The following is a 14,260-nucleotide window of genomic DNA, read 5'->3' on the forward strand; positions in this document are numbered from 1 at the left end:
GCGCCCCCAAGACGAGGCGGAAGGGCCAATCAGAACAAAGAACCTGCCCCTCGCCCGAGCTGGCCCCGCCCCGGAGACTGGTCGCTAAGGAGGGAGCCAGCTGGTTGCCATGGGGACGGGAGGGAGGGATGCTGAAGGAGCAGGAGCCCCCCCGTCCACCAGCCCTACCTCCCCAGCAACCCCACCCCACTCCATCCAAGGACACTGCCTCCGGGCAGGGGGAGCCTCCCGCTGAGAGCCCCCCTCCCCAGACACCCCTCCTGTACCCTGCAGAGCCCTCCTGTGTCCCACAGCCTGAGCAACACCTCCCAGCCCTCCCCAGACAAAGACAGCTCCCCCAGGGAGACCCCACCACCCAGAGACCCCCAGTGCTCTCCCAATCCATAACTCCCCCATGTGACCCATCCTCAGAGTCCTCCTATGTCCCACAGTCTGAGCAACACCCCAGTGCTCCATCACCCTGAGTGACTCTCCTGGAGACCTCTGGTACCTGCAGGGTCCCCCAATGTACCACAGCCTGATCAACACTCCAGAAGCCCCTCTCCCAGGAGCAGAGGAAGAGACTCCTCCCTCCCCCCGAGCCTGAGTGACTCTTCCAAAGAGACCCCATAGCCAGAGACACCCCCTCATACCCTCCGGGAACTGAGACTACAACTCAGAGCCCTTGTTCAGAACACAAATCCACCCTGTCTCTCAGAGACGAGTTAGAATTTAATGAGCATGGTCTGCATGGAAATACTTCACAACAGTAGAGAGCAAGTAGTAATGTCTCTGGAGGATATCTGCCATGATACAAATGCAGACGTGATTAAAACTCCTTTCCTACTATGCCGGGAACTTTACAATCCCACAACACCTCTCAGCGCGGAGGCGCTTATTTCTTCTTCTGAACATGGGCGCAGTCATATTTCCCACGCACTATTTTGAGCTTTACCCCAGGCAAGTCCTGTGTCCTTCCACCTTCCACCAGCACAATACTGTGCTCCTGCAAGTTGTGACCTTCTCCGGGAATGAAGCAGACCACCTCCTTGCCGTTGCTGAGCCGCACCCGGGCGCACTTTCTGTTGGCAGAGTTGGGCTTCTTGGGCTTGCGAATCATGGTCTTGAGGACCACGCCCTTGACCTGGGGGTTGCCAAAGGTGGGGCCGAGTTTGGGTGGGGGAAACTTTGGCTTGCCCTTACGGTGCATCTGGTTGAGGGTTGCCATGGTGCGGGTTTCCAGCTGGCCCAGAGCTTGGGTTAATGGCCATCTCCCTGGTACGAAGGCATGAGGGAAAGCATTGATACCTATAAGGAAGAGAAGTGTCATTAATTACCACTTGGGAACAATCCGACTAATCCAAGCTGGCATCCCTTTCTGTACCAATGGTCCATCTATTCCTGTAGGAGACCAGAACAATGGTCCATCTATAATAATGCCTAGCTCTTACCTAGCACTTTTCATCAGTACATCTCAAGGCACTTTGCAGAAGAGGTTAGCATCGTCATCCCCATTTTACAGATGGGGAAACTGAAGCACATGGAGGCACGTGACTTGCCCAAGATCACTCCACAAGCCAGCGACAGAGCCAGGAATAGAACCTGGGTCTCCTGAGTTCTGCTCTAGTGCTCTCTCCACTAGGGATTATGTCTCATGCTGTGCTATCTAGTATAGCATCAGACATCCTTCTAATCCATTATCCCACCTCTTGCCATGCTAGATAGGACCGTAGTACCCTGCCTCCCAACTGTGCTTCAGAGAAAGGCATAAACCCTTGCCCAATTATTCAAATTGTGCAGACCTAGGATTATTTCTTCCTGTTCCCTGGCTGGTTGTTCCTGGAGCAACAAAAACGATAAGCGATTTAGAACAGAGTTTCTCAATGACCAGTCCGTGTAGCAGCGCCGGTCCCGGAGATCTCTCTCACACAGTTTAGGAGGCATCAAGACAGTCCCTGGTATTGAAAAGCTTGAGAAACACTGATTTAGAAGATCTACAGGGAAAGGCTGAAAGAACTGGGCATGTTTAGTCTAGAGAAGAGAAGACTGAGGGAGAACAGGATAACAGTCTTCAAATATGTACAAGGTTGTTATAAAGATGACTAATCAATTGTTCTCCATTTCCTCTGAGGGGAGGACATGAAGGAATCAGCTTTGTTTCAAGGGAGATTTTGGTTATATATTAAGAAACTTTCTAACTCCAAGCATGGTTAAGTACTGGAACAGGTTACCGAGGGAGGATGTGGAATCCCTGTCGTTGTCTAACCTTTGCTTAAAAACCACCAATAGACCTGCCAGGGATGGTCTATTGATAGTTACACTTGCCACCCTGCCTCAGCACAGGGGGAAAGGCTAGATGACTTCTCAAGGTCCCCTCCAGTCCAATATTTCTATGAAGACTGGGAGCCAGTATAGTTGCTAAATGCATTTTTTGCATAGCAAAGCAATACAGAGCAACACTCCAGAATCAATCAGACTCAAAGTAATGAATAGAAACAGATACGTACTCCATCTCAGAGGTGGTGCCAGCAACCTCAGGAAACCCCTGCATGACATTCTCCGCATTAAAAGCTCACTAAAGCCCCAGAGACCATGAATACAAGTCCCCTGGAAGAAAGGAAAACAGGAAGTTAATATTTCTGGTGGGCAGGAACTCCAGCTACCACATTGATAGGCACGGTCTCAGTCAAGTGAGACAAGATGGCTTATGGGATTGGTAACTGACTACAGAGCGTATCATTTTAAAATCACTAGCCCAGAAGAAAAGCGAGTGAGAATTGTTACTATCTGACAGGGGTTTGTTGCTGTACGTGGCACGAGTCTGGCAAGCCTCTGCCCAGTTCCTAGGCGGAATGACGCATCCAGGTTACAAAGCTGCTCCTTTGCCAAGCACTAAACAGAGTCACAGACCCACTTTCCTAGAGCAGATTCAGATTGAGGCCTGCTGAAGGGTCCCGGGGTGCATGTGCGTGGAAGGCTTAGCCTGTTCTCTACCTGTGTGGGGACACACCTGGCCCACCACGGCTGGGAATCTGACAACGGTTTTGAAAAAGGGGGCACAGTAACGGGGGCAAGGCAGGGAGGTGGGTGTGGGATTTTTCAGCAGGACAAGCCAGCTGATTTGGGGAGGGTACAAATCCCCTACGCCCCCAAGTGGTTGGGAGGGGAAGAGCAGGATAGGCACCAGCGTGGGGAAAGGGGGGGGAGGGGAGGGAACACCCACACGGAGCGGCTAGGAGGGGACCGCGAAGAGGAGAGGAAACGGGGGCCCTCTCCCCAGCCCCAGAGCAGCTGTTGGGGGAGGGGGGGAGCGGCTGAAAGGCGGGGCACTAAGTGGGGAGGGGGGTGGGAAATCCTTTCCCCTCTGCCAATCACAGGGGGGGCAGCTTGGAGGAGAATGGCGAGAAGTTAGGGCACCAGCTGGGGGCGGGGGGGGGAGAAGAACCCCCCCAACCACCGAGGGGCAGCTAGGGGGAAGGAAGGGAGAGAGAGGACCGGGGGGGGGGGGGGGAGTTGGCAGGGGAACGGGAGGGGTCTTCCTCGGACCCGGGCTTCAGATGTGGGGTGGGGGTGGGGGAGGGGGAGGCGTCCCCCCAGAGAAACCGGTGGGGGAGGGGCGGCGCAACCCCTCGCCGCCATCCACACTGACCTCACTCCGCAGCCGCCATCTTGCCTTCCCCTCCCCTCCTCCGCACGAGCCCTCCGCCGCTCGGCCCCGCCCCCCCCCCCGCTCTCTGATTGGCTCCGGCCGCGCCGCCTCTTGGTTGGCCACGCGGGAGCCCCGCCCCTCCACCGCGCTGGGTCGGTCAGCGCGCGGGGCACCTTGCCCCTCCTCTGATTGGCCGGGGAGAGCCCGGAGGCGGGATCATGGTGGGGAACTACGGGAGAGCGCAAGGGTCATTCCGCCCACCCGTCGCAGCCCTGCGTGCCCAGCCGTGCAGCGCAGCCGGGGGGGGCGGGGCTGGGAACCAGGACTCCTGGGTTCTATCCCCAGCTCCGCGGCTGAGTCCCTGGGTGAGCTTCAGGCCACGCCCTGTCCCCCTCCCCAGGCCAGAGCTTGTCCCACTGCAGCGCGGGAGGGCGGGGAGAGGCCCGCGGGGCTGGGTCGCTCGCTGCCTGGGGAAGGCTTTGGGAGCCGTGGGGCCCAGCGCGCCCGGCCCCATCCTGGCTGCCAGGGGCGCTGTTGCCCCACGGGGCGATACCGAGGCAGCTGCCCCCCCCCCCCCACCGCTGGCTCGGCCTTTGGTTGCCCCGGCCCGCGTCCCTGGGAGGAACGGGGCCTGCAGAGCTGTCTCAGGCGTCACACGCTTCGCCCCCCTCTCCGAGCATGCCGGGCAGCAGCCTCTCCTCCGCTGGCTTCTCAGCCGCTTGCAGCCTGCAGCTCAGGGACCTGGGGGCCCGGCTGCCTACCCCTCCTGGGCCAGGCCGCCCAGCACAAACTCGGGGAGAAGAGCTCTTCCCCCACAGCCCCCAGACGGCATCATTCAATTACCACCCCCCCCTGCAAGCTCCCGGCCGCTGCCTCCTTCTCTCTGAGCTGTGCCTGGTCCCCACCTTTCTTCCTCTCCTTGAAAGCCCCCCGCACCGCCTGCTGTTCAGGAAAGCACTTTAATCTTCATTAACAAGCTGCTTAGGTCATATTCCGCGATTCCATTTCGGGACAGAGCCCTCTGAAACTGAACAGCTCATGTACGCGCTGGCCCCTCTTTTCTGGTTGGTGACCAGCTGAAAACTTCCGTACCCTTTTATTGATAAAAACAATTCAGACCAACAGGAAACCCATTAGCTCTCTCAGTAACTAACCTACCAGGGATTTCAGCCCAGGCCCATGGGATCATTTTAAACAATAGCAGCCTTGCTCCAAGTGCCACCATCCATTCCAGCTCTCTCCGCACCAAGGGAATGGGCTGGGAGGTTGCTCAGTGTTCGGACTGTATGGCTACCTTAAGTCCCTTCTCTATCTCTCCAGTGTAAACCAGGCTTAAGACCATTGGAGTCAGCAGGCCTCATTCTTCACTCAATCATTTGAGCAGTAGGAGAATCAGAGCCCCGGACTTCAACGGGGGCAGAATTTGGGTTTTTGAGACAGGTAACACAGAGCACCAGATCCCCCAGCATCACGCCTCCAGGTCAACAGGACGGTATCCCCTGCTGGTATAAGAGAGCAAAGACACCAATGACAGGATACTGGTTTAAACCAGCAGTGGTTCTGGCCTGTCTTTACTAGTAGGGGCTAAGGCCCATCCCGATGGCTGTATGCAGGACAAGGTGATGCACTGAAGGCCGTTGCTGGGCCATGTGGCAGGAATTAGACCCCAGTCCCCTAGAAAGGTCTTGCCCGTCCACCCCTGCTGGGCGTGGGTTCTGTGGCTCCACCTACAACCCTCTTCTGATGCCCCGTGATCATGCATTAGTACAAGAGTAGACTTTGCCTTACGTCCACATCGCCCCCCCACCCCGCCCCCCCATGGGGGGGGAACTGCACCAAAGCACTGCTAGGCCCCGGTTCTGGTCTCATGTAGACCTGTGTGAATTTGGAGTCACTCTTCTGGAGTCTTTCCAGATTTACACACTTCAGAAGCTGACCCTTGGTTTATGTCAGCAAAAGGCCTGAGCGTCTACCACGCCCGCTGGCTTTGCTGGGATCCGAGTGCAGTGAGAACAGACCTGAAGGTTACGTTCCCCATAAACTCCGGGACAATCAATAAGCAGCTATTTACGTTTGTCCAAGGGCTGCCCTGTATGGTATTCTCATGAGCGCTGCACTACCTGAAGCTTGCAGGAGCTGGGTTCTAACCGCCGCTTCCGCAGAACCATGCAATCTAACATGGGGGGACGGAGGGGTATTTTGCTCACCTGCCTGTGAATCTGGATACACATCAGACAGGCAACGCCACAGGCATCAGCTGGCAGAAAAAACTCTTCCGTTAACAGAACACACAGCGAGCTCCCAAACCAAATCTCTGCAGCTTCCAAACGGAAACGTGGCAGAGAAGATCTGACAGCTTCTCCTCACGGTGGTAAAAAAAACCACCTCAAAGAACTATTTTTTTAACCCCTTCACGCTCTGATGGCACAGTCCCAAAGCCCCACAAATAATGGCACAAGCCCAGTTGTTTCCATCTTTAAAGACTTGTTGCTTCTGCTGTGCAGGGGCAGGTTCACAGGCACTAGGAACCTCAAGAGTCGCCACGGTACTCTTTTGTCCTGTGCAGGACGAGGCTGGCCGGAAAGAACGGACTGAAAAAGCGTAGGGGCATATTAATTTAAAGGAGACGCATCCCTCTGATTTGTTCTAGGACAGGAGAGGAGCTCGCAGCGGCAAATGGAGATCATCATTCTGGCTCGCGTGAGACTCGTGGAGACCCGCTCCTGGCTCTCAGCCGAGCTTCACCATGACTGTGGAGTTGGTGATCCGTGCACCGTAGTGTCCTGCCCAGAAATGAGTGTCCTTCCCTTTGTGGAGGAAATGCACATACCGGACTCCGCGGCCGTACTGCCTGAACCAGTAGGACACCTGGGAGGGAAGGAAAAGGAACCCAGATTGATCTCTGGACTCTGTCACAAATCCATGTGCTCCAGAGAAAGTCGGGGCTACATAGACTGGTGAAGATATTCTTGCAGAGCAGGGGCTGGGCAAAACGGAATAGCCACTGTGCAGCGAGTGGGGGGTCGGAGAGCAGGCCTGTCCCACATTCCCCCCAGAGTGGTGGCCTAAGTTCCCTGAAGGTGCTTGGCCGTGCAGCAACCTATTTAGCTCTGTGCAGGTGCTCAGGGCGTGGCCAAGGCACCCCTTCCCTAACTCAGCCACGGTCGTGGGAGGGGTGGCCTGAACCTCCCATGGCCGGGGATGGGCGCCTATTCCCTGGCCCCAGCCCCAGAGCTGCCGCGGGGAGAGAAGGGCTGGAGGGAGCCCCAGAGCACCCTCCTGCATCCCAAACCCCTCATCCCCAGCCCCACCCCAGAGCCCACACCCCCAGCCAAATCCCTCACACCCCTGCACCCCAACCCTCTGCCCCAGCCCTGAGCCCCCTCCCACACATCACCTCCATATTGGTGCACATGACCAGGGTGGATAAAAATCAACGATTTAAAGGGGAAAAAAAAAAAAAAGGATTTTTTGATAAAATGCTTTTTGAGGAAAAAACTTATCTAAAGATAGTTTTAATTAAGATATCTTTGAGCTAGAATGTATCTCATCACGGAATAGGGATTATAAATTCTAATTCTATAGTATGAGACAATATATTCATGTCATGTTTAAGAAAAGTTTTGTAAATGAACTCCAATAGTTCATGAATTAGGGACCCAATTTTATGGGGTTCCAGGGGCTTCTGTATAGATTATTTAGGTCAGAGGTGGGCAAACTATGGCCCGTGGGCCACATCTGGCCCACAGGACTGTCCTGCCCGGCCCTAGAGCTCGTGGCTGGGGAGGCTAGCCCCCGGCCCCTCCCCTGCTACCTCAGCTCGCCATGCTGGCGGTTGGGCTGCGAGCTCCTGCCGGGCAGCGTGGCTGCGAGAGCCGCTGGCCTGCCCCGGTGCTCTAGAGGGCGCTGCGGTGTGGCTGGCTGCGGCCAGGCAGCGCAGCTGTCAGTCCTGGCGCTCTGAGAGGTGTGATAAGAGGGTGGGGGAGTTGGATAAGGGGCAGGGAGTCCCAGGGGGCAGTCAGGGAACAGGGAGCGGTTGGATGGGGTGGAGGTTCGGGGGGTGGGGAGGGCAGCTGGGATTGGATAGGTGTGGGAGTCCCGGGGGGCCTGGCAGGGGTGGCAGGGGTCTGTATAGGGGTTGGGAAAGTCAGGGGACAGGGAGCACGGGGGGTTGGAATGGGGGGTGGGGTTCCAGGGGGCAGTTAGGGGCAGGGGGTCCCCAGAGGGGGCAGTCAGGGGACAAGGAGCAGAGGGGATGGATGGGTTGGGGATTCTGAGGGGGTGTGGGAAGTGGAAGGGAGTGGATGGGGGTGGGAGCCAGGCTGTTTGGGGAGGCACAGCCTTCCTTACTCGGTCCTCCATACAGTTTGGGAACCTCAATGTGGCCCTCAGGCCAAAAAGTTTGACCACCACGATTTAATCTTTCTATCTACCCAATGGGACTCAGTGCTCAGTCTAGAAGATACCATCAGAGATGCTTAGTTTTGCAGTTCTCAGACTGTGGATTTGTGTCTCCATAGGTAACATGCTTGTTAACAGCAAACATGTTTTAAAATAAATATATAGAGGTGAGAAATAACAGGCCTCAACCCTACTGTCCCTCTGCAAATTTATGTACACACAGTCAGTCCCTTAACTCTCTCTAAGACTGCAGTTTCAAAAAGTTCAATGAATAGAAGGTTGTTGGGGGTGGAATAGATCTGGACAAGAAGAAGTCTGGAGCTAAATGTGAGAAGGGAGAGACAGGCAGTAGAAACAAAAGTGAAACTGTTTGAGCAGCATATTCCAGAAGTCTTGAGGTCTTTCTGAGTGTAGCCTTCGTTGATCTGAGATCTACCATACCATTCTCTCACTAGAAGGGAAAACCTATAATGGCTGCAGGCCATAAAAGAGACCCAATTTGGGTCTCATCTGTCTCGGAGTTGTGAAGAATATGTATAAAACAACCAACAAGAATGCACTTTTATGTAGAAATCCATGATTAACTGGAGTCTTCCTGACTAGTGAGTTAAATCATGATTTAAATCAAATCCACCCTGCACATAACAAAATTCATTCCGCACATGGGTGGGAAAAATTAGAGGGAGCGCTGATGGTGACTCCCGTCCCACAGGTCTGGGCCCGACTCCAGCCCCTTGCAGAACTCAGAGGAGCCCGCTAGGGCAGTGGTCCCCAACCTTTCTTGTGGGAATAGCATATTGCACCCGCAGGCACCGAGTTGGGGACCCCAGTGCTAGAGCGTCATGGAACACGAGTCTCCGTGCACAAGTGGGGCCATTCCTGCCTCCTTCCTGGCCCTGGTGCAGCTGGATACAGAGCTTTGTTTGCCGAGTGGAGCAGGCAGGAATAGATTTGGGGTAGGGGTGGGGAAAGAGGGGCTGAACGCCCACTAGCCCTAGCCATCTGTCACCTGTGGTGGGCTAATGGGTAGAGGACTGGATGTCAGGAGACCCGTGTTCTATTCCTCTCTCTGCCGCCGCCGCCACCTGCACCTCCGCTCCTCCATAATAAAACCTACATAATTTTATAAATTACGCCCACTTCATCCCTACCACTTTTCAATGGTAGATCTCAAAGCGCTCCATAGTAGATCTTGGTATGGTTATCCCCCTTTCCCAGGGGAACTGAGGCACAGGGAGGGGAAGTGACCTGCTCAAAGTCAACCCAGTGGCTGAGTCGGTTCTAGAACCCAGGCGTCCTGACTCCCTGTCCCTTAATGTTCCCAGAGAGCTGGCAACGGAGTCGGCTCACATGGTGATACCGCGCGTCGTTCCACTGCTGTATGGGATCGGGGTTGGCCTGGAATTCAGCAATTACAGTTCTTCCGTCGGCAGCCAGGAGCTTGACGCAGATGGAGTATTCACAGCCACAGTCTTCCCGGGCGCCCCACCTGGGGGATGGGAGCAGACGTTGGGGAACAAGCAAGAGGGAGACAGGACACAGGCCCCCGAACGTAAAAGGTAACAGGAATCCTGGGAACACACATAGTCAAATCCAACACATGCAGCACCACCGGGTTTTTGGTCCCCATCAGTTAGGGGATTTGCACCAGCAACTTAGCTCCAAGCACGTAACATCCTCACCCACTGTTCTTGTCTAGCCCAGCAACTTCAGGGCAGCCCGTCTATGATCCTAGCCAGCAAGTCCGAGAACAGACGCAACCTGCGAATATGCATTTGATGCAAGCCCCAACCAACAGTTGGGCTGGAGAAACTCACTGTTAAAAACCCAGCCCTTCTCACTGCTTTAATTAAGGGCTAAGAGGGCTCCCAACCCACATCTCTGGGTCCTCCAAGGGGACCTCCAGCAAAAAAAGAGATCAAAGAAGGTTCAACAGGCCTGATATTTTTAAGGTTTAAAAAAAACAAAAAACAACCACCCCAAAACAAACCCAAACCCTTTGATTTTGAGGCACAGGTGGCCCCTATAACTAGAAATAAAGGAAACTGCAGGTGTCTTATTTTGGACATCAGAAATCAGGAGCAAAGACACAAACCCATTTCTTTCAGCAGGAGACCATTAAGGCCTCTAGGGAGAAGAGGGTGAAACTTACCAATCGGAGATGTAGATTTCCGGTTGGTAGTTATCCAGCAGTTCTTCCCACAACCCCTGCTTTAGAAGATCTACGAGCTGCGATTTGATGCACCACCTACAGAGGGGAAAAGGAAACCCTAATGAGATATTGCAATCGCACCTAACTGAGATCAGGGCCACATTGTGCTGGGCGCTGCACAGACTCTGTGGACACTGGGGGGGAAAAAAAGAGTATTAGTGGACAGGTGTTGAAATCTGACTGTAGCTAGGGCAGTTGTGGTTTTAACATGTTGGCAGGTCAAGATGAACTCTAGGAGGAGACAATCGCTGTCCCAAAGAGTTCACGGTGTAGACACAGTGGACAAAGGGTGGGAGGGGAAACCAAGGCACAAACAGAGGAAGTAGTTTTTGCTCAAGGTCACAGAGCAGAGCCAGAAACAGAGCTCAGGTGTTCAAGCCTCCGGGCACTCCCGCAGTACAGCTCCCTGTGTAGACAGGCAACGCTGCCATAAGCCATGATTTGAACTCATGGGGTCAGCTCCCGCAGTGCAAATAATGTCTGCTATAGGAGTTTGCTGGGGCAGGGGCAGCTACACCTGGGGCTGGAAGCAGGGCAAATCAGCAGTACAGAGAAGGCCTCGTAAATCTGGGGGGACACCGTTCCCAGTTCTCCCCTGCCAGGACACCTTGGGTTGATACCGACACCTGGGTAGCGTGTGTTTGTGCGTGTGTCATGATAACGCAAGGCAGCACAGAGTCAGGGCCTGCATCTGATCTTGGTTATACTGCTGCAAATCCGGAGCGACCCCCCTGAAGTGACTCCAGATTTACTTAGGGCTTGTCCACACTGGCAAGTTTCTGCCCAGCAAAGCAGGGTTTTGCACTCAAACGGAAGACCGTGTACACGCTGCCAAGCCACTTTGTCCGCAGAAACTCCGCAGTTGCAGCGCTGCAAAAAAACCCGTAAGGCTATTTGCACAGCGCTCTATGGCCAGTGTACACACTTGATGGCTTTCTGTGCTGTAACTGGCTTCCGGAGCTGTCCCATAATCCCTCAAGTGACATCCCAAGGTTCCCCCCTTCCCTGCCTCAGGGCTGGTTGCTTTCTGCCACTGTCTGAACTTAGAAGATAGCATGCTGACACACTCTCTGTCCCCCAAAACACACACACAGTCTCTCTCCCCCCGTCCGTCTGTACTGTAAAACTGAATCCACACTGGGGGCTTCTGCTAGCACCGCTCTCTTCCCAATACCTGACCGACAGATCTGCGCCAGCAGGAATCTGTAGCGTAGCCCTGGCCTAAATCCAGAGCCACTCCGGAGTTACTGGTGTGTACATATATTTGGGACATGACAGTACAAGCTGCAGGGGCAGACTCAGGCCTGGCACCTCTGGGTCTCTTTTATGCTGGGTCGATCCAAGTGACTCTGGATTCATAGGGGCACACGCCAGACCAGGACCGGACTGGCCTTTGGAGAACGGGTAGCTCTCTGCCGCACACAGAAGCTGGGGGGCAAACGGGAAGGCTCAGGGGGATAGACTCACTGAAAGGATGAGACAAAGCAGGTCTGGGCCGGGGCGTCCTCGACTGGGCAGCGGTTCTCTTCCACCATCCAGCCATTGCCCCCATGCTCCACGTGCCAGTGACAGAACTGATCTGTGGGAAGACGATGCGTCAAGAGAAGGGGGGGCAAGGTGTGGTGAAAGCTGGTTTGATGGGGTGGGGGACGACGCCCTGGTGGGCACCCATTCCCAGGGGAGGGGGAGGAGTGGGTTAATGTGGCTCTCGAAATATAACCGGGAGAGAAATAAATATCTGGGGAGGAGGGGTTGCCTGGGGGGGGGGGGGAGACTCCCCCCCCCCCCATTTCCTGACACCCTTCCTTCACACCTGCCAGACCCCCAGGTACCTTTTTGCCCCAGTGCCCTCTCATCACCCCCTCCCTCACCAGTGATAATTTTCTCCCCTTCCCCCACTCTGGTGCGCCTTCTCCTTTGCCCCCCCCCCCCCAACGCCACATACCCCTCCCCATATACACACTCCTCAGTGCTCCCCATTCACCTCCTGCTCTCCCACCTGGTTCCCCCCTCCTCCCATGCTCTCTGCCCCCCCCCCGTGGTACCTGGCACTGTCAGAAGATAGGTTACTGGGAGAGATGGACCATGGGTCTGACCCACTATGGCCATTCTTGTGGCGTCCCCTGCCCTGGACTCTCTCCGCCCCCTTCCCGTGTTCCCACCTATACCTCTCCCATGGTCCCCTCCCATCCCTACTCCCCCTTTCCTCGCCCCCCATAGTCCCACAATCCCCCCTCCCCTAATCCTCCCCCTTTCCTCGCCCCCCATAGTCCCACAATCCCCCCCCCCTCCCCTAATCCCCCCCCTTTCCTCACCCCCCATAGTCCCACAATCCCCCCTCCCTCCCCTAATCCCCCCCCTTTCCTCGCCCCCCATAGTCCCACAATCCCCCCTCCCTCACCTAATCCCCCCCCTTTCCTCGCCCCCCCAGTCCCACAATCCCCCCTCCCTCCCCTAATCCCCCCTCCTCGCCCCTCATAACTCCCCCCATACTCCCCACAATCCCCCCCTCCCCTAATCCCCCCCCTCCTCGCCCCCCATAACTCCCCCCATACTCCCACAATCCCCCCCTTTCCTCGCCCCCTCCCCTAATCCCCCCCTTTCCTCGCCCCCTCCCCTAATCCCCCCCCTTTCCTCGCCCCCCCAATCGAGTCCCCCCCCATCCCTCTCCCACGCCCCCGGGCTGGCACCCACCCCTGCCCGCAGGGGTTCCGGAGCAGGTTACGCCCCAAGGGCTCCAGCAGGCAGATCCGGCTCCACCGCGGCGGGAGGCAGAGGCGGGCGGCCGCCAGGGTGGCCCGCAAGCCCGGCCGCCTCTCGCCCTGCAGCCGCCACACCGTGGGCCCGTCGAGGAGGTCCCGCCCAGCGGCGACACACCAGCCGGCAGCGGGTCACCAGGACGGGGCCCGGCACCCAGCTCAGGATCAGCGCCAGCAGCTCGTCCGGCAGCGAGTTCGGGTTCGGGTCCAGGTCCAGTGGGGCCGGGGGAGCCCGGCTCGCCGCCTGCCCCATGGCCGGGGGTCGGCCTGGCTAGCTCAGGCCCAGCTACCGCTCCTCGCTGCATCCGCTCATATGATCCCCGGCCCCGCCTTGGAGCCGCCCCTGGCCTCGTTTACACGGCTGCAAACTGAGCACCGGATTCTCCCCCGCTCTCGTTCACATCGGTGCAAAGCGAGCACCGGATTCTCCCCTTGCAACCCGGGGGCTGCTTGGAAGAGGATGCGGGAAACGCCCCCAGGTCCGGCTTCTCCGCTCAGCCCAGCTGCAGGGTCTGATCGCCGGCTGGTGTAAATCGGCGTCGTCCCCAACCCGCACTGTCCCTCCTCCTGTACACACTCCTCAATGCTCCCCATTCACCTCCTGCCCCACTCCCCCGCACAGCGCTCTCCCACCTGGTGTCCCCCCCGCACCTGGCATTGGCCACTGTCGGAAAACTCCCAGCCCCCCTGCTCTCCTACAGCTGGGGAGAGAACCCAGGAGCCCTGGCTCCCAGCCCCACCCCGCCTCTAACCACGAGACCCCGCTGCTCTCCTGGAGCTGGGGAGAGAACCCAGGAGTCCTGGCTCCCAGCCCCACCCACGAGACCCCGCTGCTCTCCTGGAGCTGGGGAGAGAACCCAGGAGTCCTGGCTCCCACCCCCACCTCTAACCACTAGACCCCGCTGCTCTCCTGGAGCTGGGGAGAGAACCCAGGAGTCCTGGCTCCCAGCCCCACCCCCAACCACTAGACCCCACTGCTCTCCTAGAGCTGGGGAAAGAACCCAGGAGTCCTGGCTCCCAGCCCCACCCCCAACCACTAGACCCCACTGCTCTCCTAGAGCTGGGGAGAGAACCCAGGAGTCCTGGCCCCCAGCCCCACCCCCAACCACTAGACCCCACTGCTCTCCTAGAGCTGGGGAAAGAACCCAGGAGTCCTGGCTCCCAGCCCCACCCCCAACCACTAGACCCCACTGCTCTCCTGGAGCTGGGGAGAGAACCCAGGAGTCCTGAGCCCCCAGCCCCACCCGCAACCACTAGACC

At 56.9% G+C, this 14,260-nt stretch overlaps 2 protein-coding genes across 3 annotated transcripts; both read right to left on the reverse strand.

Annotated features, from left to right (window-relative positions):
• Window positions 1-693: 693 nt before the first annotated feature.
• MRPS12 (mitochondrial ribosomal protein S12) lies at window positions 694-5,993 on the reverse strand. Of its 2 annotated transcripts, XM_073321594.1 has the most exons (4): window positions 5,836-5,993; window positions 4,923-5,130; window positions 2,487-2,586; window positions 694-1,287 (listed from the first exon to the last, which is right to left on the reverse strand). In XM_073321594.1, exons 2-4 carry the CDS (start codon window positions 4,968-4,970, stop codon window positions 875-877), a joined length of 561 nt encoding a protein of 186 aa, XP_073177695.1. In that variant the 5' UTR covers window positions 4,971-5,130; window positions 5,836-5,993; the 3' UTR covers window positions 694-874. The 2 variants fall into 2 exon arrangements, with proteins under 2 accessions (XP_073177695.1, XP_073177696.1); XM_073321595.1 differs by lacking the exons at window positions 4,923-5,130; window positions 5,836-5,993 and adding an exon at window positions 3,629-3,723.
• Window positions 5,994-6,091: 98 nt separating this feature from the next.
• On the reverse strand, window positions 6,092-13,565 carry LOC140902016 (F-box only protein 17-like). The gene is given in 6 exon segments (XM_073321593.1): window positions 6,092-6,496; window positions 9,380-9,518; window positions 10,182-10,277; window positions 11,709-11,820; window positions 12,937-13,102; window positions 13,104-13,565. Coding segments are annotated over 6 exon segments (801 nt in total). The 5' UTR covers window positions 13,254-13,565; the 3' UTR covers window positions 6,092-6,358.
• Window positions 13,566-14,260: the final 695 nt, after the last annotated feature.

This window comes from Lepidochelys kempii, chromosome 23 (assembly GCF_965140265.1).
Source record: "Lepidochelys kempii isolate rLepKem1 chromosome 23, rLepKem1.hap2, whole genome shotgun sequence".
NCBI lineage: Eukaryota > Metazoa > Chordata > Testudines > Cheloniidae > Lepidochelys > Lepidochelys kempii.